The sequence below is a fragment of the Diospyros lotus genome, chromosome 3 (assembly GCF_014633365.1).
Source record: "Diospyros lotus cultivar Yz01 chromosome 3, ASM1463336v1, whole genome shotgun sequence".
Lineage (NCBI taxonomy): Eukaryota > Viridiplantae > Streptophyta > Magnoliopsida > Ericales > Ebenaceae > Diospyros > Diospyros lotus.
Window position 1 is genome coordinate 2,323,018 of NC_068340.1, and position 27,995 is coordinate 2,351,012.

General features: G+C 37.1%; 2 protein-coding genes across 3 annotated transcripts; both read right to left on the reverse strand.

Moving 5' to 3' along the window:
* Positions 1-4,239: 4,239 nt before the first annotated feature.
* LOC127798057 (uncharacterized) lies at positions 4,240-12,524 on the reverse strand. Of its 2 annotated transcripts, none has more exons than XM_052331353.1 (2): positions 11,819-12,524; positions 4,240-4,998 (listed from the first exon to the last, which is right to left on the reverse strand). In XM_052331353.1, the coding sequence occupies exon 1, from the start codon at positions 12,464-12,466 to the stop codon at positions 11,876-11,878; it is 591 nt and encodes a 196-aa protein (XP_052187313.1). In that variant the 5' UTR covers positions 12,467-12,524; the 3' UTR covers positions 4,240-4,998; positions 11,819-11,875. The 2 variants fall into 2 exon arrangements, with proteins under 2 accessions (XP_052187313.1, XP_052187312.1); XM_052331352.1 differs by lacking the exon at positions 4,240-4,998 and adding an exon at positions 10,647-11,049.
* A 3,479-nt stretch (positions 12,525-16,003) lies between these two features.
* On the reverse strand, positions 16,004-17,682 carry LOC127796197 (uncharacterized). Its single transcript, XM_052328220.1, has 4 exons — positions 17,466-17,682; positions 16,932-17,209; positions 16,350-16,685; positions 16,004-16,159 (listed from the first exon to the last, which is right to left on the reverse strand). Exons 1-4 carry the CDS (start codon positions 17,680-17,682, stop codon positions 16,004-16,006), a joined length of 987 nt encoding a protein of 328 aa, XP_052184180.1.
* Positions 17,683-27,995: the final 10,313 nt, after the last annotated feature.

The following is a 27,995-nucleotide window of genomic DNA, read 5'->3' on the forward strand; positions in this document are numbered from 1 at the left end:
TTTAAGTTTCAGCCAAACCCAAATAACGCATACACACATATATATGATGGATGTGTGCTGAAAATCATTGTGGATAGGTTTAAAAGACTTATCTTCTTGTACATTGGAGCTAATGGAGACTTGTGACAGACAGGAGACACAGAGAGAGGGCCAAAGCGAGCCCAAGAGACAGATGATCGAATCGGACGAGTCGAGAGATAGAGAGATACAGGTGGATAATGCTTGCACAGGACCGACCCAAGGGCTGCTGGAAGGGAGAGATAGTGATGGCTGAAATGACACGCGCACACACACACAAAGATTGTGATGTGAACGATAAAAATGCAAAGACAAGGATTGTCCAAGAGAATATAACTCCACGACTTGGGCCAATTACTTGTTCAAGGGCTAAACAATTTCAAAAGGAACTTGAGTTATTTATTGAGAAGACTCCAGCCCATTTGAAAGAGTTAGAATTCAAAGTGAATGAGCTAAAACTCAAATTAATCACATTGCTTGTTTGCTTGGGAGCTCAGAATCAGAATGTAACCTAGGCACTCCATGATCAAGCCCAAGTAGTCAACCCATCTCCCAAGCCTAAATCTTTTCAATAAGACCAAGTCTCATAACTGATATCATGCATGGTGACACCCTTCATTTATTTTTTATGTTTGAGAGTGTTTTATCTTTTATGTATTATTGTGTTTTATCATCGAGATTCCCTTTATCAAAAACGACATAATAATGTTTTTCTATTTTATGTTTTTGGTCTGTTTTTTATCATCATTAGCCATCTTTTGTCAAAAGAGGCAATCACGATTTTCTTTGTCAAAAGTGACATGATGATTTTTTTTTCTACTTTATACTTTTGGTGTGTTTTTTATTATCATTAGTCCAATTTTGTCAAAAGAGGCAATAATATTGTCTATCTTTAATTATTATAATTTGTCAACAAGACTAAGATTTATATGTGTAATCTTATAATATTTTGACATGGACATTTTTTATGAAGAAAGTGCAAAGAGCATTTTTACCTTAATTTTTATCAAAGCAATTTATTTGTTTAGGAGCGAGTTTACTTGATTCTTATCACTTTTTCTTCTTCTATTTTAGAATGTAGCGAATCAAAACTGGTATTTTCTTGTTTGTAGAGAATTTTCTTATTAAACAAAGGAGTGCTAGTATTTCTTTTATATTTTGGGCACATTAGATTGAGACCTCGAATCGCGCGAGCCTTTGGTATGAGAGAGAGAGGAAGGACTAGCTAAGGTCATTTTTGCAAATCGACACTATGAGTAGATTGGTAATTTGCTTGAGGTTGTCATTAAGGATGGCCGAATAACATTACTCTATTGTTAGCTACAACAAACTAAGTCTGTCATAACAATACAAAACAGTGAAGTGTGATTAACAAATAATTTTGGGGGAATAACACCCCCCTCCTCTACCCTAAGATCAATTTGTGGAAAGGTTTTATAAACACAAGCAAGTTCATCAATTTGCGGAAAGATTTCAACACATTTTGGAAATGTAGAGAAAAGTTTGGCTTAAACGATTTGCTAAATAAAAATAAAACAAAAAGTTGATTAGCCAAATTTGGATGTGTTGCGTGACATAGGCCAAATCTAGGCCATTCATTGGGTGCATGGACTCACTTATTTATCGGGTGTACCTAATAGGTATTTTCTCCCCTTCAGGGTTTATGCTGCATCCATTTCCATAACCCGAGTATTACTTTCTTGAAGAAACTTCATTGTTCAACCTATTTACAATTCTACCAATATAAGTAATCACATCCTTTCGGGTTGGGCTACGACGCCTCTCTATTTTCTCTCATTCGGTCCTACCTCACATCTCTCTTCTGCAACATGCTTCCATAGCCATCACTGTCAGTTGCCATAGTTGTCGTCTGCAGCCAGTCCTTTGGCCTCAGATCCGTTCTTCAGCCACCTCTTTGGCATCATGCCTTTTCTTTGGCTTCACAATTATGATTCATTGCTCAGTGCGCTGTAACTATCATCATCGTCATCAGAGCCATTGTTGTGGACAACTCACTGTTTCATAATCATTTTCATTGATGCTTCGTGCTACAGTGGAGGTGTATGGTTGACTTAAAAATGGGTGTCATGGCGTAGAGCAGATATATTGCCGTAGAGAAGATTTGTGTTCCAGATATGGAGACTATCAAGGCAAGGGTGCTGATCTGCACGGAGGATTTACAGTTTGCAATGTGGAGAAACAAATGAAATGTTGAAAATCTGCGTCGTGCTCCATCAATGAGGATGTTACAAGTTCTAGTAGAGAGGAGAATGCCACATGGACCCACCTGCGACAAGCTACTGTGGCTTTGTGGAGGTAGACTTGGAAGCATTTCAGTCAACTACGTGCCTGTTGGGACCTTAATTACCAATATTTTTAAGAACTTGAAATGATCATGCTTACACATTCTCCGGTTCTTGTGCTCTTAATTATGTTAATAGAAATAAATTATAAATGTGAAACTTTATCTCATTGTGCAGGGAGAGAGATAATCGAACTTATGACCTACTAAATTAATATTAATATATCACTTGCTCGATCGTTCTATCTATACTTTAGGCACATTTTTTAAGAACCTACTCTGATAGAAGTGTGGACATTTTTGATAATTAAGCAGTAGCAGCCAGAATTCTGACACAATTGAATAAGATAGGAATTACATGTCTCACGATTGTACTTAACCGAACAACATAAAGTCAAGTATCAAAAAAGATTAAAAAACAACCGCTGAAAGTGGTAGCTCCGCTGGTGATACTCCTTGAATGGAGACTTAAGGTCTTAAGTTTCCGTTAGGTGCCTAACGATTGCTAGGGTGGGTGGTCACCAGCCATACGATCCACAGGTTTCAATGGTGGGTCAACTTAGTTGAATAAGATAATATCCCAATAAAAATACGAAAAAGAATAATAAAGTGGGACATTTTTTTTGCTAATGAAATTATTTAATGTGATTTTTAAATAATAACAAAAAAAAATGTTGAATAAGTGGAGAAAAATAACTTTACTGCCTATTTATAAGAATAAAGAGACAATCAGAGTTGCAAAATTATTTAGAGACCAAGCTAATGAGCAACGTGTTGGAAGCTTTGGGATAGGGTAATAATTGCAAGAAGGTTTAAGGGGAGAAGCTATGGTTTGTGAAAACTATCTTGATTTTATGAGCAATAATGGAAACTATCTACTCATTGAGATGCTTAATGGAAATGTCAAAGATAAACAAAAAAATTGCATATGATATTTATAGACTTGAAAAGGCCCATGACAAAGTACCAAAGAGAAGTTTTGTAGAAGGTATTGGATGTATTAGTACTTATGGAAAAGGTGAAAAAGGTTTTTTGAGTTACAATTAGATTCCATCAAAGAACCACACCAAACCCTTACCTCTCTAGTCTTGTTATGGATTAAGTGACAAATATCTAATAATAAAAAGTGTCTTGGTGTACACTACTTGCCGATAATATTATCTTGATAAAAGAGACAAAATAAAGTGAGAATAAATAAGCTTGAATTATTGAAAAACACCTTATAATGCAAAGATTTTAAATAAGTCCCTAAAAATTGAATTTGTAAAATATAAGGTCAATAAAAATATAAGTAGGGATGATATTATTGTGAAACTTGAAGATCAAATTATTTAAAAAAAAAGATAATTTTGACATTTTAAATTGATTGTAGTTTTTGAATAGAATGGGAAAAACTAATTTGGTTAAGAATAGAAAAACTGTCACTTAGAGAAAAAAAATAATTATACAAAATTATAATCACATAATTTTTTACACATTTCCTCAAGTTGGGTTGTAAATATTAGGAAAACCTAACTTGGATCACAACATCTTCAAACTGGTCTTCGATAAATCCTTATCCACCTTCAAATTTTTTTTTTTTTATGAAGTGTGTCTATTTAGGTCACTTTGAACATATCGAGTTACTATCAATATCTAGTTAAATGACTAAAATATTGGGTAATCGAGAAGAATCCTTGACAACACATCTACCATGTCCTCAATGTCGGAATATGTCAGCTTTTCAGCATTCTAGACTTCTTGAGCCGCCTTGTAAAGGATAAAATTTATTTTGACTTGATGTGTCTTCAGGGTTGGAATACATCTCCTTTGTGACATTCTTTTGTGCCATCTTGTGGATGATAAAATTTTCTATCAAGTGTCTTTTATTAAAGGCGATCATTATCATCTTTTATGATGGTAGCTTTTGACGAATTTAGTTATAACCACTCTATGCTTTTACACGAGTTCAAGCAATAACTCTTTTAATGTTTTTTACACTTGGGCTAAAGCAATTACTCGTACAATGCTTTTTACACTTGGGCTAAAGCAATAACCCTTACAATTAAAATAAGATGAAGTCACCATAAATACTAAAACAACCTCCAAAAAAAATAAAGACAACTTGCCATACTTGCTGTTTAACTCATTCGTGGCAAGCATTTTTTTTAAAAAAAAAAAAAAACTCTGAGGATTTCTTGGCTAAGTCCATGAAAATCACCTTCTAAGGATATTTAACAAGGCTGACGAAGGGCCAATGGCTGTAGAGGTAATTCCAAGTGCCATTATTGAATGACCACATGCTAATGACCTTCGGCTGACGAATCGACCTTCTCTAGTGCGACTCTTTGCCTTCTCTGTGAGTCCGTCCGTGACCAACATCTACCATCTTCAATGCCAACTCTAGGCTACGTCCTTTCATTTTCTCCGACAACGGTGATGGTTGTTTGGGTTTTTGTGTTGCAAACCTTTTCGTCTTTCTCGTCAATCTCTATTATGCGAATCTTCGCTTTCTTCGTCGTGACTGTAGGTAGTTATCCCTTCAAGGACGATGGTTGTGGGAAATGGCGATGGTTGTGAGTGGGGCTGCGACTATGGTGGATGAAGTTAAAAGAGATGATTGAAGATGTGTAATGGCCGACGATGGTAGAGATCTTCACCACTTTCTATCTCTCTCTCTTTCTGAACTCTTCGTCTCACTGCTATGGCACCATGTAGTTTTTAGACAAAAATAACTTCTCTCACGTTTCATTTGACAGGGCATACATATATATAGAAAATACAAGGGAGAAACTGTTCGTATGAATTCGATTAAGGAAGGAAAAACTAATTCGGTTAAGGAAAGAAAAACTCACTTAGAAATAAAAAAATAACTGTACACGTAAATACAAAATTGTAATCACATGATTTTCTACATTAATTATTCAGAAAGATAGGGAGATTGTGAACATGTTACTCATAGAATCAAAGTTGGATAATTAAAGTGGAGAAATATGTCCAGCAATTTATCTATTGTAAAATTCCTTAAAAGCTAAAAGAAAATTTTATTAGAAGCTATAAGACCATCTCTTTATATGGCTTAGAATGTTAGATAGTGTCATGTACCTAGAGTTTAGCCTAGGATTGGATTGGAAATTGAAAGAATGAATGGAGAAATTTAGAAGAAGAATAAGGAGAATCAGAAGAGCAAAAAGTGAGGGAGAAAAAGATCGAGAAAGAAAGAATTTAGAGGAAGCAAATTAGAGTATTCAATTATCAATTCAAAACATAACCTCTCATAATCAAAAGCTATATTTTACTCAATCACCTATTCATATGAAATTAGAGTAATGTTATTCGGTCACCCTCAAAGCCACTCAAGATATCGTGATATGAAAAGTGGCCCTAAACCAATTATTTCAAATTTTTGTCCCCTCTCTCTTACTCACTCGGGCTGAAACCACCCCCTTCTTTCCAGTCGTCGCTCTATCTTGCTCCCTTTCGGCTGTCGCTCTCTCGCTCCTTTTTGACTGTCGCTCTCTCTCTTTCTCTTTTTCGGCCATTGCTCTCTTTCCCTTTCGACCATCTCTTTCTCCCTTCCGACAACCCTTGGGTCGGTCCCGCGCTCAAACTCTCTCTCTCTTTCTCTCACACTCTCGCTCGCGCTTCCTACGATCTCGTTCCTCCCTTCATCTTGTCCCATGCCACGACGTCTCTGACGTCCTTGTTTTGGCCCCGATCTACAAGGAGGTAAGTCTTTATGATTTTCAACAAAGGCCATGATATAGGTATATACTTACGATTTAGGTTTGGCCGAAAGTTTAAACTTAGATCTATGGAGATTCAACCGTTGAACCTTGCTAGTTTTTTGGTATGTGGGTCGATGGGGATAAGGGTGTCGAGTGGTTACCTCAGATCGCCGACAACCATCCGCCACGATGGCGACTAGCAGTGTGTTTATTATTTGGGTTTGACCGAAAGTTTAAACTTAGATCTATAGAGATTCGACTGTTGGATTTTGTTGGTTTTTGGGTGTGTTGGTCGATGGAAATAAGGGTGTAGGATGGTTACCTCTGATCGCCGGAAACCACCAGCCACAATGGCCGATGGTGACTGGCAGTGCGTTTGCATGGGTGTCCTAAAATTTAACAAATATTGCTTGTAATCTACATAAATTCATTAGCTTGGTCTATTATAATGTTAAATATAGTCTCTTTTGAAGTGCAAACTGAATGAGCATGTGATTGATTAGCCTCTTGCATCCTCTATAGAATTTGGAACTAGCATGAATGTAGTGTTTTTTAGTTGAATACAATTCCAGAACTTTGCTGACCTCAATAATGTTAACTTTCAACTCTCAAGAAATTGTTCAATACCGTTATACTATGTTGTTGGACGTACTATATGGATGAGATAATTTCTATGTAGAACTTCTTGATAGTTGGTAGAGTTATCTTGCATTTTTTACATTTAATTTTTGTTTGATTATGCTCATCAAGTGCCAACATTTTATTATCTTGTGGTTTAGTAGAAAAAACAAGATAGTGTTTGTTCCTTCTAGCCCAAAAGGATGGTCGGACAAAGGCTTGCAATGGCAAGGGATGGACTCTGACGATCGATCCGTCAAGGGGTGACGAGCACCTGTAAGCACTCCGATGCTCAAGTGAGTAAGAGAGTAAATGAGAAAAGTATTAATAGGCTAGAAGATAATATACTTTAGCTCTGAAAAGAGCTGATTTATATAGAAGGAGGAGAGGTCCTCCCACATGCATGCGTCGTGCGTTTCAAGGAGGAAAGGTCCTCTCACATGAGACTGGATATCCGGCACCAACGAGACTCCCTAATGGTGACATGGTGCCGATAAGACCCTCATTAATGTGGATAAGATCAGCCATTAATAAGGATGAGACCTATCATTAATGAGGATGTGATCTTGAGCGAACGTGAAAATACCCATCATGCGACTGCAATGATGCTGTTGCAGGCTGGCACAGGGCTAGGATTTGGCTGCAAGCTTAGGGCCGAGATCAGACAAGGGCTGAGGGCCAAGGGTCAAGATTGGACTAGTACGATCCACAACCCTCCAGGTTGAATGCTCGAGAAACGAGTATTCGAGTTAGAGAAGGGGAAGCTGGGTGAATTTATTACTTTAACCAAGTTTGAGAGTTGAGTTGACATTAGGACCTAGCTAGGATAGATGGCTGAGCCGACGTGCGGCTACGCCTAGGCGGATGTAGGTCTTGTGGGTACTTGAAGTTAGCTCAGTTCCTATGGTGAGACAACTCTTTTCACGCCCTGATTCATGGTGCATGTGGTTTTGAGATTCGAGGCACTACGCTTGGGATGTGGGACATTGCAGACAAGTAACTGATAGCCCATTTCACGGTCTTAAATATGTTACAGATGGCGGTTTCATAGCGGTGGATTGGTAACGAATGACTCCCGACCGTCGGATGCACCGCTTAGTGGCCATTATAAGGATCCCATTTTGCCCAAGGTTTCTGCTCTTTACTTCTTCTAGTTTTCGAGTTCCTGAAATCTTGCGAGCTCTTGGTGTTTTCCTTTCGTCTTTGGGGCCTACGATCGAGATTGTGCTTCCTGTTCATGCTTTCCCTCCGCCTACGACTTTGACCACATAACTCCTCGAATCTGGATTCCTTTCATTATTGTGGGTCTGTGTTGGGGCGTCGTGGGGATTTTACCAAGTGCGTGAGTAGTTTATCGCTTTGCTTGTTCTCATGATCGTGTATCCCTTTTGTAGGCAAAATGGCACCGCAATTTCCCAAGAAAAAGCTGAAGGCACTCCACAAGGGGGAGAATGAAATTGTGTCAGGCTCTGCGTCGATTGATAAGGCAATTGGGAAGGCCTTAGCCTTATCAAAGTTGGCTCCTTCTGTCGTACGACCCCTACCCACAGTTGTTGCCACCCATAGTTGTTGCTAGCTTGCAACATCATCATTGTAGCCGCATAATGAGTATTCCCGCGCTTGCTCAAGATCCCATCCTCATTAATGGCAGATTTCATCCACATTAATGATCGATCTCCTCTCAATTCAACAACCTTGAACCTATTTCACTGAATCACTGCTATGGATTTGCCTTGACTCTACTGCTCTAAATCAGTAGCAATCTTAGCCGAAATCAACCTGTAGGTTTTGCCTAACTCATAATGCAGTAGCTGATAACCACCAACTCTGAATTGCTTTCAAATTCGAAATCACGACTGACTATCCGCCGTCAATCCCTTCCATGCATCAAAATCTAATTTCGAGAATCAATAGCTAAGAGACCCACCCAAACTCACTGGAATGCTTGAACTCGCCGAGTCCATTGAATCACCAGACCTTGGACTTTTATTACTGAAATTGATTTCAGCAGCCTTCAAATCAAATCTTAATCACACCAAAATTCACCACTAGAATCATTGACCGTTAAGTGATCGAAAATTACAAAAGCAATAGGTGATTACTATTATCAGGAAACAATAGCCAAGATCGCTTGGGTTTACTTGCCTTTACCACATGCAGCGACTTGGATCTAACTGCTAGGATAGCTAGAATCTTCTCATACGTCACGATCAATTATGAAAAATAGATCCCATTCTTCAAGTTGCCTCCAAAATTCGGGCAACCTTTGAATTTCTAACCCCGAGTCAACCATTGGCTTCGCCTTCAAGACTCGGACTCGAATCTACTATAATCATAAAATTCACTGGAATTGGCTTCATTTTCACACGTCGCTTGATAATTTATGTTGAATCAGTGGTCAGAGTTATTGCTAGGAAGTGCCTCTAACACCTGAATGGATTGGCTTTGATACCACCACCTGCTGTGGATCAACAATCCACAATTCCCAACCAATCTCGGTGGGTCACCACAATTCACCGATTCGATCACAATCATTAGGATCCTGATGGCTCGAATCTGCCTCCAATACGTGATCGAAGTGAATTCGCCACTAGAATCGGCAAAATCATAGTCGAGAATCAGTCTCTAATACCAATTTGTCATGTACATAGAGTTTAGCCTAGGGTTGGATTGGAAATTGGAAGAATGAAAGGGGAAATTTAGAAAAAGAATAGGGAGAATCAAAAGAATAGAAAGTGAGGGAGAGAAAGATTAAGAGACTGAGAGAATTTAGAGGAAGGAAATTAGAATATTCAATTATCAGTTCAAAACATAACATTTCATCCTCAATTGTGGCTTATATATAGCTTACAGTCTCCCACATGCACTCATGTGCAATACAAAAACAACCTAACTGCCTATTAGCTAAAGACAAAGCCTTATAACATAAAACAAGAAAAAGAAATTACAATTATTGTATAATGCATGTAAACTCCTATTATTATATTTACTAATCTATCTTTGGGGTCATGACAGATAGTTAATCACTAACATGTGCAAAATATAAGTATAACTAAGATGAGAATATTACGATGACCATATGACCATACAAGAAAAAACAAAATATGAGTATTGCGGTGGGTCACCGCAATTCACCAATTTAATCACGATCGGCTTAGATCCGCCTCCAATACGTGACTGAACTGAATTCACCACTAGAATCGGCAAAATCACAAGCGAGAATCATTGGCTCTAATACCAATTTGTCATGTACATAGAGTTTAGCCTAGGGTTGGATTGGAAATTGGAAGAATGAAGGGGAAAATTTAGAAGAAGAATAGGGAGAATCAGAAGAATAGAAAGTGGGGGAGAGAAAGATCAAGAAACTGAGAGAATTTAGAGGAAGGAAATCAGAGTATTCAATTATCAATTCAAAACATAATCTCTCACCCTCAGCTGTGGCTTATATATACCCTACAACCTCCCACATGCACCCATGTGCAATACAAAAACAACATAACTACCTATTAACTAAGGACAAAGCCTTATAACAGAAAACAGGAAAAGAAAATTACAATTATTGTATAATGCATGTAAACTCCTACTATTATATTTATTAATCTATCTTTGGGGTCATGACAGATAGTTAAGCACTAAAATGAGAATATTACGATGATCATATGACCATACAAGAAAAAACAAAATAAGAAAAAAGATCATACATAATAAAATTAGAGTGTCACCTATTGAAGATAAGATATGAGAGTCACAATTAAAATGATTTGGACATGTGCGAGTAAATGAATGAAAATTTAGAATTCATATAGCTAATCCCACATAATGGGATAAAAACTTGATATGTTATTAGACATATGAGAATAAGATAGATAAAACACCCAAGAGGTAAGCCAGATGTAACAGAGGAAATTTGTAGCAAAAAAAGGGAGAGGATGGACAAAAAAACTTGATAAAAAAACATTTAAACAAGGCATTGGATATAATGGTCTAACAAAAGATAGACATGGATAGAGACTTTTGGCTGTCCTTGTTGTGATAGAATTGAAATTAGAGTTCTTTGAAATTTTCAAGGGCAATATGATTCCTTGAATGGGGTACATTTACTCTTAAAGATGAGAAATGTCTCAAGATGGATATATAAGGGGGAGTTACAATCAAGCTTCTTTCCTAATCTGATTGTAGTGAGATGTGTAAGGTCCCTATTATCAGTTTGTATAACCTTGTAATGCAGAAATGAACTTTCTTTTCCTCACAATGTTTAGGGTTTCAGTTGGAAATAGTTAATTTTCACAATTGTACGTTCAATTTGGCTTCACTAGCTCGTCAAAGGAGAGATCCACACATGGTGCCTTGGGCAAGTTCTTCTACCCCACAGACCTGTCCACGACGCTTTTGCCTTATGCTAACCTGATTAGAAAAACAAAAGATTGGAAGAATGAACAGGTCAACATATGCTTCTCTATTTAACTTGATGTACTGGGTCTTCTAAATTTAAAACTACACTATCTTATTCATGTAAAGAGTAAGGCCATTAGCTATGCGCCAGCAAAAGAACTAAAGGAAAACTTCACCAGCTTAAAGAAAACAAAATTCAGAACTTTCATTTAACATTGACAAACAATAGTTCTGATTAATTCCGTGGTTCGTGTAATCCCAGAAAAACAATCCCACAATACCCTTATTATCCAATTCTATCGTTTACACTCCATTAAAGAATTAAGATTAGGAGGTGTTACCTAATGGGGCAGCAACAAACTAATGGCAAGAGAATCAGGTTGCCCATAATGGTTATAATAGTTGATATAGTAACCACAATAATGTTATAGGCAGTGCCGGTTCTGAGATTTAAGCAAATATCAAAATAATGCAGCAGAAAGGACTGCCCTGGCAGTGCACATAGATCAAACGAGCAAAGTAGATATATATGGCAGTGATGGTAACAGTGGCTACAAACATGGAAATAGTGACAACCATAATTGATCAATTGTTTCTGAGTGCTTTTAAGTTCAAATTTGTGCATTTATAAAGGGTTGTCTAGAACCTATTGACGAATCAGCTGAAATTCATACCTATGCTATTCATGAAATCACTTGAAGATCAAATCAGAATTGTATAGAACCTTCACCAAAAAGTTGTACAGATAGAATTCTCTTCAAGAATAGGCTGAAATTCTTACCTATATATCCCGTTGGGGCTGAAATCAATTACTTTCGAGTTCCGCCTTCGAGAATCTTCAATTACGATTGGAAGTGCCTATCAGTTCACTCCCTCTAAAGTTCGTCAGTCGAAGTCGATCTTTAAACTCAGCCCAGGCGCCCAATTGGTCCAATCCTAGAAAACCAAACCCTAATCTAATCAACGGAGACGTCGCCCAACAGATTAACATAGAAGCCTCTTTCCAGTCCACCTTCCTGTGATTGATAGCGATTCGCGCGCCACTGAAAACGGGCCGACACTTGTCCGCAGCAAATTTCGAGCAATTGGCTTTGGCAGCCTCGAGGCAGAGCACCGTTTCTCGCTCTTCGCATTCTCCTCTGTCGGTTTGGGGTCGACCGAGGAGAGAGTGCCACCAGGGCGGCTTGCACTTGCTGGAGGCGCTAACGGCGCAGCCGATTCGCGCGCCGGCCTCGCATTGCTGGACGAGTTTCGATTCGCAGGCTCTGTATGCGGAGGCCCAGGAATCAGCGTCTCTAAACGCCAGCACAAAGCGACCATCGCCTTCGGGGACAGGTCCCCGGAGGAGAGGCACCGGCCGGTCGAAGGTCACGACGGTCGACGAAGCCGAGTAGTAATCTTCGTCGACACCAGTTGGCGGAAAGCTCATTTCTGCGCCGCCACACCTTCCGCTAATAGGCGAAGGTAAAATGCAAACGGGACTTGTGGCCAAATTGTAAGAATGAGAAATAATAATAAACATTTTCATTGTTACGAAGATATAAAAGGATTAATTTATGAAAATAATAATAAACATTTTTATATGCCAGATAGATTGACCGACAGACTTACAGAATAAGAACTAAAATACTAAAATACGTTCACTCATATTGCATTAAAAAAAATACAATATAATGTGGGCAAGGGTATTTTAATCTTTTAGCTCATATTCTTTAAGTTTGTTTGGCTCTCAAGAATTTTTCTTAATTTATTTTTTATCTTTTTTTTTTCAATTAAAAATAAAAAAAACACCCCATGTTGGAACCTACATTTGTGCCGTGCAAATGATGAACCATGGTTACTGTATGAATCCCAATCTCCATTTGAATAAGGGAAAAAAGAAAAAAAGAAGATGACAATGAAATTAAGGAAGTTGAAAGAGAGAGACCGAGGAAAACTTTATCTAGAATCCAAATTTAGATTCAAAGAATAAATAAAAAAATAAAAAAAAATAAAAAGAAAGCAAAACATTTCATCTCGAACAAACCCAAATTTAGGTTCATAGGAAGAGAGATAAAGATATAAAAAAGAGAGAGACTATTTATCTTGAATCCAAATTTGGGTTCAAGATGAATAAGAACCCATATTTGGAATTAAAGATAAAAAAAGAATAGAACAAGAAAAAATCCAAAGAGTAATGAGAGAGAGTAAATGCCTACAATCATCGATGTCACCATGATCAATCTCCGCCATGACAACTATTCGTTGTCGTTGTTCTTCTTCATCATTCATTGCTGCACAAGAAAGAAAGAAACAAAGAAATGATTTGAAAAGACAAAGAAAATGATGAGAAAAAAGGATAACAACTTAAATATAAAAATATTTTAGTCATTTAATAAAGTTAAATGATGGTTAACAATAGTAGGGGAAGATTGCAACTAACATTAAATTTCAGGATTGTTCTTTATATTTTCTCAAATGTTAAGATACTTTTTATAATTACCCTAAAGTTCAAGAATATTATATTGAGTTTTCTTATAATAATATGTATAGATTTTAGAACCAACATATTTCTCAGCCAAACACAGATCAAGTACAGTAAACAAGAACACATAAACGAAAAATACAACCACAACTCACACACACAAATAACGATACAGCGAGATACGTGTTCGGATCAATAAATCCTACTCACGGCAGAGGCTCCGCCTCTAGTCAATCCACCAGCTTCTCAAGTTTACAATTGATTACAAGATCTCAAAAAACAATAAGTAAAACAATATTGCAAATACAACTGAAACAGAATTCAAAAATTAAGAACAAGTGTAGATTTGTTCTAAACCGATCTCGCGATCAAGGTTTCGGATCTATTCTTTCAGCCAACCAATCTCTCACACCTCATGAGCTTAAAACAACATAAAGATTAAAATAATACTTTACTTACCAACAAATCTTACCATAGAAACAATATATCGATCGAACAAGAGAGAATGATTCACAGGATGTGTATCGCTTCAAGAGGCGCTGATTAAGGTTTCAGAGAGTGTGTCAGAGAGAAAAATGAGAACATTCTGGAGATTAAGGTATCGGATTGCCCTTTTATAGCATCGTCGAATGGACCGATAAATGAAACATGGAAAAGCCAATGGACTTGGGCTTGACCCATAATAAACTCAGCCCACATATATGACCAATGACCCAAATGATTTATACATCAACAGATATGTATAACAATTAAAATAAAAGAAAATGAATATAATATGAATCTCAATTTCATATAACAGCATGCAATCATTTTGATAAATCAAAAATACAAATGAAAAATCATTTAAACAATTTTGAATCACACAAAATCAACGATATATAGTAAATTACAACCCCCACCTTGGGGTGAAGTGTAAATTACACAAATCTCCTTTGCTAAAACGGAAACATGTAAAGCCAATGGACGAAGGTTTGGCTTGATATGGTAAGACGAGGCAACGAGAATCTTTAAATCACAAATTTGACTATTGTCACATACACATTATTTGTAGATTTTTCTTCAATATATTTACTTGTGTTAGGATAACATCTTGTATTTATCCATGTAATTTATATTTTGAAATAGTTTTGAATAGGTAGGACTTATACCTAGTCTTTAGGATATGGTTTTATCCAATCCGTATGGCTAGGAAATTGGTTAGCTTTCTGTATTATAAAACCATTCCAAATCCTATGTAATGTATCATTCAAAGCTTAAACCTTGTTATGGTATCAGAGCCTTAACAGCTTAATTGGCTATCTTGTTTCGATCCAAAATCCTTAACACCTTCTCTAAAAAATAGCCAGACTTCTCAGAGAATCTGTCGTCAATTTCATGGCTTCAAACCCAGCTAATGCAACAACCCTCGCTGTTGCATCACCTATTCCAAACATGGGATTGTCATTCCCTTCAGTCTCAATTAAATTAGACCATGATAACTTTTATGTGTGGAGTGCGACGGTGAAGGCTGCATTGGAGGCATTTGAATTAGAGGTTTTCATACTCAATGACCCATCTGCTACACAATTAGCTTTTGCTAGCTCTGTAACATTCCAAATTTTTTAAAAGGGCTCAAAAGTAATTTTAACGTGGGTCATAGGTGTAATTATCAAAAGAGTTGAGACTTAAGTATAATTTCTTACAGTTATCAGTACCAAATCGATTGCAGGGAATGTCCCGGAGTGTAAATGTCTATGAAAAATGATATGGTCTTCATGAGCGTCCAGAGATAGGATTTATAGTATTAAAAGAAATGAAAATCAAGACTATTTTCAGTACAGCTAAAATACAACTATGATTTAGGCTGAAAAATCGAATTATCATAAAGGACTCCCGAAAAATCAAAGAAAGCTTGAGGGGGTTTCAATTTTTCATAACAATCAACCCTATAGTGGTTTTGAGAGGAAATGAAGGTCCGGTGAGGGTGTAGGGACGAAATTGTCCTTATTAAGTAAGTTTAAAATTATTAATTTTAGGATTTTCTATATCGTAATGTAAATTTATTCGACGTTTGAGGGTGTATTTACAAATTAAAAATTTTCAAAGATAATAAGGAGGAAATATGGAGATTAAATGTGTATTTTTCTCATAAGTATATTAGTGTAATATATATAAGTGTATAAAGAATGGCAGACAGTGAGGGATGATATTCACGTGTGAGAGGCCAAATTTGCTATAATTAAGGGACAACCAATTAAAACATTGGGATAAGAGATTGGGTTAAGGATAAGGATGAGAGATTGGCTGCAATTATTTGATTAAAAGATGTAATATATATATATATATGCTAAGTGTGTGTGTGTGTGTGAAGAGGCAGAGGGCCGAGAGCTGTGAGAGAAGTCGAGAGAGAAAGAGTGAGGGCTTGAGAGAACTTGGCCGAGGGCCATGAGAGACCAAGAATGAGAGATCGGGAGCGAGAAAGAGAGAGGGAGAGTTGATCGAATTCGGCCATGGCTGCAAGCTTCAAACGCTATGGCAGCCGCGATGAAGGTGAAACAACCGCGATAAAGGCGAAGCAGGGCCAGCAACAGCAGTAATCGACCGGAGAGGCCGGAGGCACGGCCATGGCAGCCGCGAAGCTGTTGTTGCAACCAGTGCCGTACCTGAGATTTGGGGGCCCTGAGACGAAATATAAAAATGGGCCCCCGAATCATAGAGTATATTTAAATTTTATTTTTTATAATAAAATATAAAATAAATAAATAAATATTTATACCATATCAAAGAATAAAATTGAAAATTTTCTAAATTATCAATTAAAAACTACTCTCCTTACAGTTTTGGAGGAAAAAATATCAATCAAGTTTACATAATCAAGCTGGTCTAACATTTTTTTCTCAATAGACAACATAGCCAATCCATTCAATCTATCTTGTGACATAGTTGAGCGGAGATAAGTCTTGATCAACTTCAACTTGGAGAAACTTCTTTCTGCAGATGCAACTGTAACTGGTATAGTTAACAAAATTCTGTACGCTACACAAGCATTTGGGAAACACCCATCCATTCTCTTCAAATAGTTCACCACATCAATTGCTTTTTTTGTTTCTTTCGGTAAAGAGTATTTCAAGATTGTCAACTCCAAAAACAAATCATCTCCATCAATATCAGAATGACCATTATGTGTCAAGGATTTTTCAAGATTCTTACAAGACCCCAATAAAGTATCATCATCAGCACACTTCAACCTCTCCAAATTAAACAGAAATCCAAATATTTCCTCATATTTTTTAAATTGTTCAAATCTAGTTTGAAATGAAGAACGAGCTCGATCAATTATGAAGAGGAAATAATTTACTCTAAAAGAATCTTCTGCTGATTGTGTTATCTCATCACTGCCATCCTCATCAAACTATTTCTTTCTTCGAATCATACGTTTTTCTTGAAATACAGCTTCAACTCCTATTTCATTTGCTATTTGTTTCGCTTCAACCATGGCCTTATCAAACCCAGATTCTCTATAGTCATCAAGAAACAAAAGAAGTCCTTCTAAAAGACTGATAACAACATCAATATCCATATTTTCAGCTTGAAGGAATTTACTTACAGTGTTGATTGCATGCAACAACTTGTACCAAATTACCATGCCAAGCAAGAACTCAAAATTCTGAAGTTCATGTGTTGCTAAGGACTCAGCTTCGCTCTTTGTTTTAGGATCTTCACTAGTATCTACCAAATCAAATAAAGCATATATTATTTGTACAGTTTGCTCTTTTATAGGCCTCACACTTTCAACATGACTTTCCCAATGTGTTTGTGACAATGGCTTAAGTGTAAGACCTTTCACATGATCTTTGAAAATTTTCCATCGCTTGGTAGATGAAGAAAACAATGTATAGATGCGTTGTATCACTCCAAAAAATGACATAGCTTTAGGACAACAATTTGCCATATCACATAAAGTCAAATTAAGACTATGACCAACCACATGGAGTATAAAAAGCCCTCGGATTTATTTCAAGTAATCTTGTCTGTACACCTTTATGCTTCCCTTTCATATTAGACCCATTGTCATACCCCTGACCTCTTATATCATCAATGTCCAGCTCAAGATTGGTCAACATGTTTTTAAGCTCAGTAAAAAGTCCAAGCCCTGATGTATCATCAACCTTTAAAAATTCTACCCAATATTCTTCTACCATTACAGAGTTTGTTGAATAATCCACACATCGTATTACAAGGGACATTTGCTCCTCATGACTAGCATCTGGCGTACAATCTAATATGACCGAAAAATATTTTGCTTGCTTAACTTTTTTAAGAATTGAACTTTTTACCTCATTTGCCAACATTTGTATCAATTCATTTTGAATTTTAGGTCCCAAATATGTATAATGAGTCTCATGTGCTTGAATACGTCAAATGTGCTCCTTCATAATCGGATCAAACTCAGCAATCATTTCAATCATTTGCAAAAAAAGACAATTGTTTTCTACATACAGCTTCTCACAATCTCCTCGAAATGCCAAGTTATTTTTTGTCAATCTTTGCACAACAGCTATTATCCTCTTCAACACTTGTCTCCAGTGTTCTCTTTCTTTATTGATTTCAATCTGCACACTTTGATCAATTGTCTTATTTTTACTCAGTCTTGTTTCTAATTCAATCCAACTAGTCATGCAATCTATATGCTCCTTACTTGCTTCATGATTTTTAAAGCCTCGACCCATATTATGCCAATCTCTGTATCCTTCATTTCCCAACGGACCAATTTTACTCATTGTTTTTTGAGTCTTGAATAACTTATAGCAAAAGCAAAAAACCTTGTCCAAATGAACTGAATATACTAGCCATCTCCTGTCATTTGTTTCCCCATTGAGCAATACTCGCTTATATTGTGATAATTCAAAATGCCTACCACTACTATTTTTAGGAAACAAGACTCCATCAACTCTTTTTGGACCCCTCTCTACTAACAAATCTCTCATATTTTGGTCAATTTTATCCCAACACCCTGGATCATAAAAATTAATCAATAAATCTTTATGTTGAACATTGTCTTCTTCTTTCTCATTTGATTCATTGACATCAACGTGATCATCTTTGTCTTCATTCAATTCATCAACTAAGTCTCCTTGATCATTGACATTATCATTCCAAGTTTCTTGTTCCTCTATTGAAGTTTCACCCAAATTTTCAACTATTTCTTTTCTCTGTGTTACTTTGCTGCTATTAAAGTATTTAAACATATCACCAGCTTGATATTGAACTAATACTTCTTCCCTCTGTTTTCTTTTTCTTTTTTGAGCTCCAGACATATGTTTAGGAGGCATGATTTGTAACTATTGCTTAAACCTAACAAAAGTCAAAAGAAAAAAAATATTATGACATCACACGACACACTTAAACAATAATAATGTTAAACTTAATTTTTATCTCAACTTGTAATAATAAGAAGAATAAAATGAACCAAGCATCTCTAGACTCTAATTACAATTTCTAAGAATAAAACAATTATCACGTATATAAACAAAATAAAGACAATAATAAAATTAAATTTTATTTTACCAGATTCAGCCAACACCAATAAAGCCAAGTTAGCCAACATCAATAAAATAGACACATAGGCAGCTATCAAATAATCCAAATCTCCAATGTATCAGTATCACAAATGAAACGAAATGAATCAGCTATCAAATAATCCAAATCTCCAATGTATCACAAACGAAACGAAATGAATCAGCTATCAAATAATCCAAATCTCCAATGTATCACAAAGCTATCAAATAATCCAAATCTCCAATGTATCACAAACGAAACGAAATGAAAATGATTCGTGAAAGAGAAACTAACCGCTGAAAGTGAAAGTTGAAGCAATGAAATGAAGATAAGCTAAGTAGATCTTCTGGAGAAGCAGATCTGCTTCAGCCTTCAAGGACCGCCGAGTCGCCCACGCTGACTGAATCTGGAGGCTCCGAGGCTGGAGCGACTGTCGACTGAGAGGCGAGAGCGAGGCAGCGAGCCACTGGACCACCGGTGACCGGCCACGAGGGCGAGCGACCGCCTAGTCGCCGACGCCGACCGAGCAGGCGCAAAAAAAGGCGACAGGCGAGAAAGCAAGGGCGACGATCTGACGGACTGATGGAGCAGCGAAAGGAGAGAGGCAGCGAAAGGCGAGAGCGGAGAGCAAGGGCGAGCCATCGACCGACGGCGAAAGTGAGGCGTGAGACGAGGATGAGAACGACAGACGGAGGGACTTGCAGTTACAGAGCGATTGAGCGAGAGAGGGCAGCGAAAGCGAGAGCGAAAAGGGCAGGGGAGATCGCGAAGCTTCGAAGGGGAAGGGGAAAACCGTGGGCGGTTGGGCTAGGCGGCTGGGCTCACCAAAAAGAGGGTTCCAATTTATGGGCCCCCAAATTGATTAATTTTCATGGGCCCTGAGGCAGCTGCCTCACGGGCCTCATGGAAGGTCCGGCCCTGGTTGCAGCAGCCATGTCCGCGATCATGGAAGCCATGGAAATGGACAACAAGCCATAGCGGAGCGGGCAGCGCATAGCGGTGGCTTCCAGCGTTGATGGCGGCCACGTTACAGTGGGCAGCGGACGGTGAGGACGGTGCTGTGGAGGTTGGGCATGCGCACAGGCGCTAGTTCGTGCGCAGGGGAGATGTTGGAGGAAAAAGAAAGTGAATAGGAAGAGAAAGAAAAAGAAAAGAAAAAAATAAGAGAAAAATAGTAGGAAGCTCCCAAAAATTCTAGAAAAATAAGAAATAGTATTGTATTAATATTCAGGAGATTTTGATAAGAAAAATTGATCGGACTTGTATTTCGAGGTTAAAACACGCATACTGAGGACGCTTGAGAGGTTAAGTTAAGGTGAGTAAATTTTTTTTTTAAAAAATTAAAAAATTCAAGAATATTATTTTATTAATTGTTATAGTGAAATATTTGAGAAATAATTGATAAATATTTAGTTTGGATTTATTGAGGAAAAAATAGGAAGAAATAGAGAGAAAAATAAAAAAATGCAAGAAATTATGAAAAAATAGGTTTTAATACTTATTTAAATAAATATGATAATTATGGTACTTTGAGCCTTAAGTTGAAGTGACTTGTGCGAATTTTGAGGTTGGTATGCAAATCGAGACGATGCACATATTTTGAGGCAAAGCGTGAATCAAAATATTATGAGATACGCTCAAGATAAGTGGTACTTCCTAACTGGATTTAGTTTTATGATCTTATCATGTTATCATGCCTAGTTGTGAGTATATCATGTAGATTACATTTACATATTTTGATTTATGAAATATGCATATGAGCATGATGAGATTTACGGTCATACGTTGCATGGATTTGGGATTAGGTACTGGCGCCGTTGCTTTGCTAAGGGTGCACCCATACACCCCGGTCTGGCAGAGAAATTGGAAAAATAACGGGTAATCTTAAGGTGCAGTCGACCCAAACATGTTATGATGTTATGTGCATTGCATACATACATGAGCATTAAATGTTTTGTTCACTTATTTAGATGATTCATCATTTAATTTGAGCTTTTCCCCTAGAATATTCAAACATTCCAGATGGAGATTGTAGCTGAAACGATGATGAATGAGGCATGAAATGGCACTTAGCAAAGTGCATGATGAATTGTATGATGAGTTGAATGTATGTTATGTAGCTCATGTATTTAAGTTCTGCTATTTCGAATTCTGAACTTTTTGAGAAATGATGATGTAGAACCCTAGTAAGGGTTAATGTTAGTTGAGAACTTATGTTATGTATTAAGTCATGTTGAGAAATTTATGTTCCCGTGATATAAAAACTGATTTATGATTAAGGTTATGATATTAGGTTCGATTCTAGCTTCCGCATTTAATGTTTATGATAATTTTTTTTCAAGATAGATGTATGAAAATTTTGGGATGTATATGAGGAACAATATGGTTTAGCAATAGTTTTAGAAAAAAAAAATTATTATCCCAGAATTGTCATGAGTTATAACGCTCTCGAAAAAAATAGGGCATTACAAGCTCTGTGTCCGACACCTCCGCAACACCGACTTCCATCGCTTTGTGCCCTCGAAGAGACAAGTTGGTCCTCCTTTGGCTCCGATCCACAATCAGTGATCAACTACTAGGTAATATTACCAATGCCAAAACTTTTAGGGATGCATGGCTTACCTTTGAAAGAATATTTAAATCCCAAACTCGTGCATGTGTGATGTAAATACGTATGCAGCTTCAAACCATTACAAAGGGTTCCAAATCTATGGTTGAATATGTGGAACAAAAGCAGCGCCTTGTTGATGCACTTGCTGCTAACCTGTAACCTATCTCCTCTGATGATATGGTTGGCAACATTTTGATGGGGCTTGTAGACGAATACTCAGCCTTCCACACTTCAATCATCACTCGAATTGATCATGTGTCAGTTAAAACTTTGTTGGGTATGCTACTGTAGGAGGAAGAGTAGTTGGAGCGATCCCAAACCAATTTCCTACAAGCTCATGTAGCCAATGTCATGATTAATGGTTAATTTTGTAAAAATTTTGTTATAATTATACCCTTCTTTTGATCTTAAAAATGGTTTAAATTAGATATTAATATATATTTTATGGTTATATGCAAGTTTAAATTGAAAAATGAATGAAATGAAATTTTAAAGTAAAATTTAATAATAATAATATATAAAATTATATATAATACATATACATCATTATATGCATGCATGTAATATATATATATATAATATAATCTAATATATATATGTGCCATGTGTAATACATATATATAATATATAATTTATTAATAACATTAAATTATTTTTATTTTATTTTTTAGACATGAAGAATTCAAGCCCATGAAGACTTAAAGTCCATGAAGAATTCAAGTCCACGAAGAAATCAAACCCATGAAGAAATCAAGCCCATGAAAAATTAAAGTTCATGAAGAATTCAAGCCCATGAAGAATTAAGGCCCAATTTGAGCAACCCATGGAAGATTAAAAACCAATTTATAGAAATCTATTTTTATTTTTTATGTGAGAGCTTTATTAGGTGTGTTTTTTAGCTAAAATCCATTTAACTATTAGGTGGATATTATAGCTAAAATCCATTTAACTTTATGAGTGCTTTATTAGGTATGTATTTTAGCTAAAATTCATTTAACATTAGGTGTGTATTATAGCTAAAATCCATTTAACTTTAAGTGTGTGAGTGCCCATTAGATATAATTATATCTAGTTGAATAATTGAAATTGTGTGGTTTGTATTGCATCTTGTGGCCTATAAATAGGTCACTTGATTGCATTTGTAAGTGTGATTATTATTCTTGAATAAAAGTTTAGTTGTTTCCTTATAATTCTCTCTTTGAGAATTGTTCTTGTTCTTTTTCATTTTCTTTAGTACTTTCTCTTATAATCTTACTTTTTTCTTTTTTCTTTTAAATTCTTATGTCATTTATTATTACTTTATTATTCACCGCCTAAATGGCCGGTTAATTTGTGCCTTTAAATTTCTGCAATTTTAATTCTTGTCATTTAATTATTCACCGCCTAAATGGCCGGTTAGTTTATGCCTTTAAATTTCTGCAATTTTAATTCTTGTCATTTAATTATCCACCGCCTAAATGGCCGGTTAGTTTATGCCTTTAAATTTCTTGTCATTTAAATTCTGTTATTTAAATTACGTCATTTAAATTTATGTCAATTAACTTTCAAATAAAAATGAGTAGTTAAATCTAATCTTGGGTTAAGGTAAGGACAGTGTCCAACGCCAATGATTCCCAAAGAAAGCTGCGCTTTAAATAAGTAACATTAATTTAAATTTCAGTATGAGTGTGTATTAATTATTAAAAAATCACTAGGTTTGGATTGGAGCGTAAGCCTAACTTAGAGCTTTCATGCCATGTATGAGAGTTACTAGAACTGGAAACGCTATCATACCTAAACTCAGATGATTAATTTAGTTGTTTTGTGTATTAATTGCAATTGAATTTATGGTGGCTGCTTAAATTAGAATCTCGCATATCATGTATGGGAATTGCTTAACCTAGAACTATCATCATCTCTAATTGCATTTAATAACAAACCCTCATATCTGAAATTAAATTAATGTTGCTAATTTTTTATGCTAAAATTTGGGAATCAACGGGTTGGTACTGAAATTGTCTTAACTCAAGCACTATCCAAATTCATATTTTTACGTTTAATGTTTATTTCAATTTCTACCTTACTTTATTTTCTAGTATCTGTTGTCTAAAAAAAAAACTCATAAAAAAACCTTGTTGCCAATTTGTCCAAATGCGTGTGCGTGTGTGTGACATTCTTTTTCTTTTGCCATAAATAAATCTCTCAGTGGACGACCTGGATTCATCCAGAAAATATAAATTTAAATTTGGACTACAACTGCACTCGTACACTGGCGAGTATAAACCTCTCACTAAAATAAAAAAAATATAAAAGTTTTATTATGATTTGTTCTTATTATGTTTTAATTGCAGGGTGAGAGTGCAGTCATGTCACACGTGGAAATTCAACGCCCAATACACCGTTTGCCCCTTCTGGACGTTAGCACACTAATAATTCCTCCAAAGGCTACCGTGGCCACGGACATAGAGGACGTGGCAAAAGGTCCTATCTGCCCAGCAACAGCATTCATCTAACCCACATATGGGTTCTCATGACCACCAGCAAGGTAATAATAGGCATCGGAGTTAATGCCAAATTTGTACTAAGTTTGGGTACTCTACTCTCCAATGCTATAATAGATTTGATCACTCCTATGCTGCGGAGAATGCATCTCAAATTTCAGCACTGCTGGATGGCCCTGAGTCCCACGTCGACTCCTCATGGTATTTTGATTCAGGTGCTTCAAATCATGTGACGGCCGATCTCAATAATCTCTCCATCCATGGGAAGTACACCGGACCGAAAAAAGTTGTTGGTAATGGTATGAAGTTACCTACTTCTCATGTCGGGTCATCTACTTTGCTAACACATGATACACCACTTGTTCTCTCTCATATGTTATGTGTTCCACAGATATCGAAAAATCTCATAAGTGTTTCCCAATTGACAAAAGACAACAACATTTCCATTGAGTTTTTGGTAACTCGTGTTGTCAAAAATTCTCAGGGTCTTCCACTCCTCTAGGGACATCTTGAAAATGGCCTCTACAAATTTCCATTCACCATCACCTCTTCATCTCCACGCGTATTTCTGGGCATCAAAACCAATCTTCATGGCTGGCATGCCCGGTTAGGCCATCCTAATGAGAGCATTACTAGGAAACTCGTTTCTAGGTTTTCTTTACCTCTTTCCTCTAATAAGTTTCCCGATGTGTGTGGCTCTTGCTAACTTGGCAAAGCACATCGTGGTCATTTACCATTGTCGCATAAACGTTCTAGTGTTCCATTTCATCTCATTTATTCTGATGTTTGGGGCCCTGCTCATGTTCTTTCTCTTAATGGAAACTACTATTCTGTTCAATTTCTTAATGATCATTCCAAGCAAATCTAAATTTATTTTATGCAACACAAATCCCAAGTTTTTGACATTTTTTGTACCTTTCATGCTATGGTTCAAACTCAATTTCAACTATCAATTCAATTTGTTCAAACTGATTAGGGTGGTGAATACCGTAATGTCTCTCAATATCTTCACAAACTTGGCATAGGTCATCGGGTGTCTTGCCCTCATACACAAGCACAAAACAAAGCTGTGGAATGTCACAATCGTGATATCATTGATAAAGGTTTATCCTTTCTTGCTCATGTTGATCTACCATTTACTCTCTGGGAACATGCTTTCTACACTACTACTCATCTAATAAACTATACAATTACTCATGTTCTCAATCACTCCTCACCTCATCAAGTGCTTTTTTGTACACCACCTACTTACTCCTTCCTACGCACATTTGGTTGCTTATGTTACCCATATACTTGGCCCTATGGCTCCACTACACTTGCATTCCGAACCACCCCTTGTGTTTTTATTGGCTATAGCTCCAAACACAAGGGTTACTTGTGCTTACACCCATCATCATCCCCGTGTTTACATTGCCCGTCATGTCATCTTTGATGAATCCCGCTTCCCATATCGCACTCTCACCCAACCACTCCCATTTATTCCCACCGCCCGCTTACCCTCTGTCTCCCTTAACCTCTTCAATCAAGCTGTCATTGGTGGTATTAGCCAACCAACCTCCCATCCCCAAAGTGCTCAATCCCCTCTCCCCAATGCCTAGCCCAGCTCACCTTCACACACCAGTCAACACTATCAGCCTCCTACCACTCCAGCCCTGTCTCACTTACATGCAGCTTCACACTCAGTCCATCCCATGCTTACTCGTGCTCAAACAAGACATCTTAGGCCTTGGGTACTCCATGCTACCACCACCATCTCCCTACCTGTTCCTCAAATCGTTTCCCAGGCTCTTAAGGATCCCTTGTGGCATGCTGCAATGCATGATGAATACTCATCCCTTCAACGCAATCGAACCTAGATTCTTATCCCTAAACCTCCGCACACTAACATAGTTAGTAACAAGTGGTTGTTTCATGTTAAGTATCATGCAGATGGCTCGATGGCACGGTATAAGGCTCGCCTGGTTACCCAAGGCTTCAGTCAACAACCCAGGGTTAATGTCTTCCAAACCTTTAGTCCGGTTGTTAAGCCCACTACTGTTCTCCTTTTATTCTCTCTAGCAATCACTCATGGTTGGACTCTGCGACAACTGGATGTCAATAACGCCTTCCTAAATGGCAAGCTTAAAGAGACGGTGTTTATGAAGCAACCCCCTGGGTATGTGGACTCCTCTCATCCTGATTATGTATGTCAGTTTCACTAGGCCCTCTATGGCCTCAAGCAAGCTCCCCGAGCTTGGTTTGACAAACTCAAAGATACTTTTCTTCATCTCGGCTTCTCATCCTATCATACTGATTCGTCTTTATTTGTCCGAATCCATGGTGATTCATTCTCGTACGCTCTTGTGTATGTCGACGACATCATTGTGACTGGGAATGACCCTGCCTTTATTGATGACTTTGTATACACGGCTTTCCTTGTTATTTCTTGGGGCTTGAAGTTACTCGCACTTCCACTGGGTTGCACATCTATCAGCGCAAATACATCCAGGATCTTCTAGAAAAATACAAGATGCATCATGCCAAACCTGTTCCTTCTCTTATTGAGATAGCATCTCAACTTCTGGCTCATGGTGAATCCATGTTTGATCCAATGTTATTTCGCAGTGCTGTTGGTGCATTTCAGTATGCTACTATCACTCAGCTAGATATATCTTTTGTAGTGAATAGGGTGTGTTAGTTCATGCATCACCCCATGCTTCATCACTGGAAAGCAGTGAAGAAGATCTTTCGCTATCTTCGTGGTATTATGTCTCACGACCTATCACTTCGTCATGCCTCTCACTCGACCTTTACCGCCTTTTCTAACGCTGACTGGGCCGGTAATCCTAATGATCATCGTTTCACTCATGGATATATGTCATTTTCTATGGTGGTAATCTTATTAGTTGGTCATCTCAGAAACAGTCTGTTGTTGCCCGATCTAGTACTGAGGCTGAGTATCGTGGTCTTGCGTTTGCCACGGTCGAGCTTGCTTGGATCCAACAGATGCTTCAAGAACTTGGTATCATTCTCTCATCTGCCCCGGTGTTATTCTGTGATAACATTAGTGCTAGCCATATGACCCAGAATCCAGTATTTCATCAGTGCTCCAAGCACATCCAGGTGGACTATCACTTTGTCCATGAAAAGGTTCATCATAATGACCTTGTGGTTCGGTATGTCTCTTCGATTGATCAAGTGGTTGACATTTTTACCAGGGCTCTCAGTTCCGATCGTTTTAAGTTGCTACAGTCCAAACTTACTGTGTGTCCTACCCAATAGAGTTTGCGGGGGGATGTTAGGATAATGTCTTGTATTTATCCATAGGATAACATCTTGTATTTATCCATGTAATTTATATTTTGAAATAGTTTTGAATAGGTAGGACTTATACCTAGTCTTTAGGACATGGTTTTATCCAATCCATATGACTAGGAAATTGGTTAGCTTTCTGTATTATAAAACCAGTCCAAATCCTACGTAACATATCATTCAAAGCTTAAACTTGACTGCTTGAATTTGTTGTTCTATTGAATAGAATGAATATATCAACCCAAGAAGTCTTTTTTTGCAACCACAAGGTTGGTAGTCCTAGTGGTTAGAGCGTTGAACATTTACTTATAAGATCTTGTGCTTGAATTTGTTTAAGAGTCTTTTCAATCTATACTTGTAAATTTACATATAGTTCTTGTCTTTATTTATGTAGAAAAAGCCACTATTAGAAGTTTGATAAGGGCGTTGTTGAGATCTTTGTATGGCACCTCTTGTATGGATTGTGCCCCATTCGTTAGTCCAAACACCCATTGCTAACCATCAACCAACACGTTATAAGTAAGGACAAAATATAGAAAAAATATCTATAATCTTTGTAAGAATAATCCTCAAA

What these genes read in the sequence shown, in the direction of transcription:
- LOC127798057 (XM_052331353.1), bottom strand. Translation starts at nt 12,466, where the DNA reads ATGAGCTTTCCGCCAACTGGTGTCGACGAAGATTACTACTCGGCTTCG.
- LOC127796197 (XM_052328220.1), bottom strand. Translation starts at nt 17,682, where the DNA reads ATGGTAGAAGAATATTGGGTAGAATTTTTAAAGGTTGATGATACATCA. An exon ending in GGCTTTTTATACTCCATGTG is followed by an intron (nt 17,210 to 17,465) that starts GTTGGTCATAGT and finishes TTGATTTGGTAG; the next exon opens with ATACTAGTGAAGATCCTAAA. An exon ending in TGTTAGACCAGCTTGATTAT is followed by an intron (nt 16,160 to 16,349) that starts GTAAACTTGATT and finishes ATTTCGTCTCAG; the next exon opens with GGCCCCCAAATCTCAGGTAC.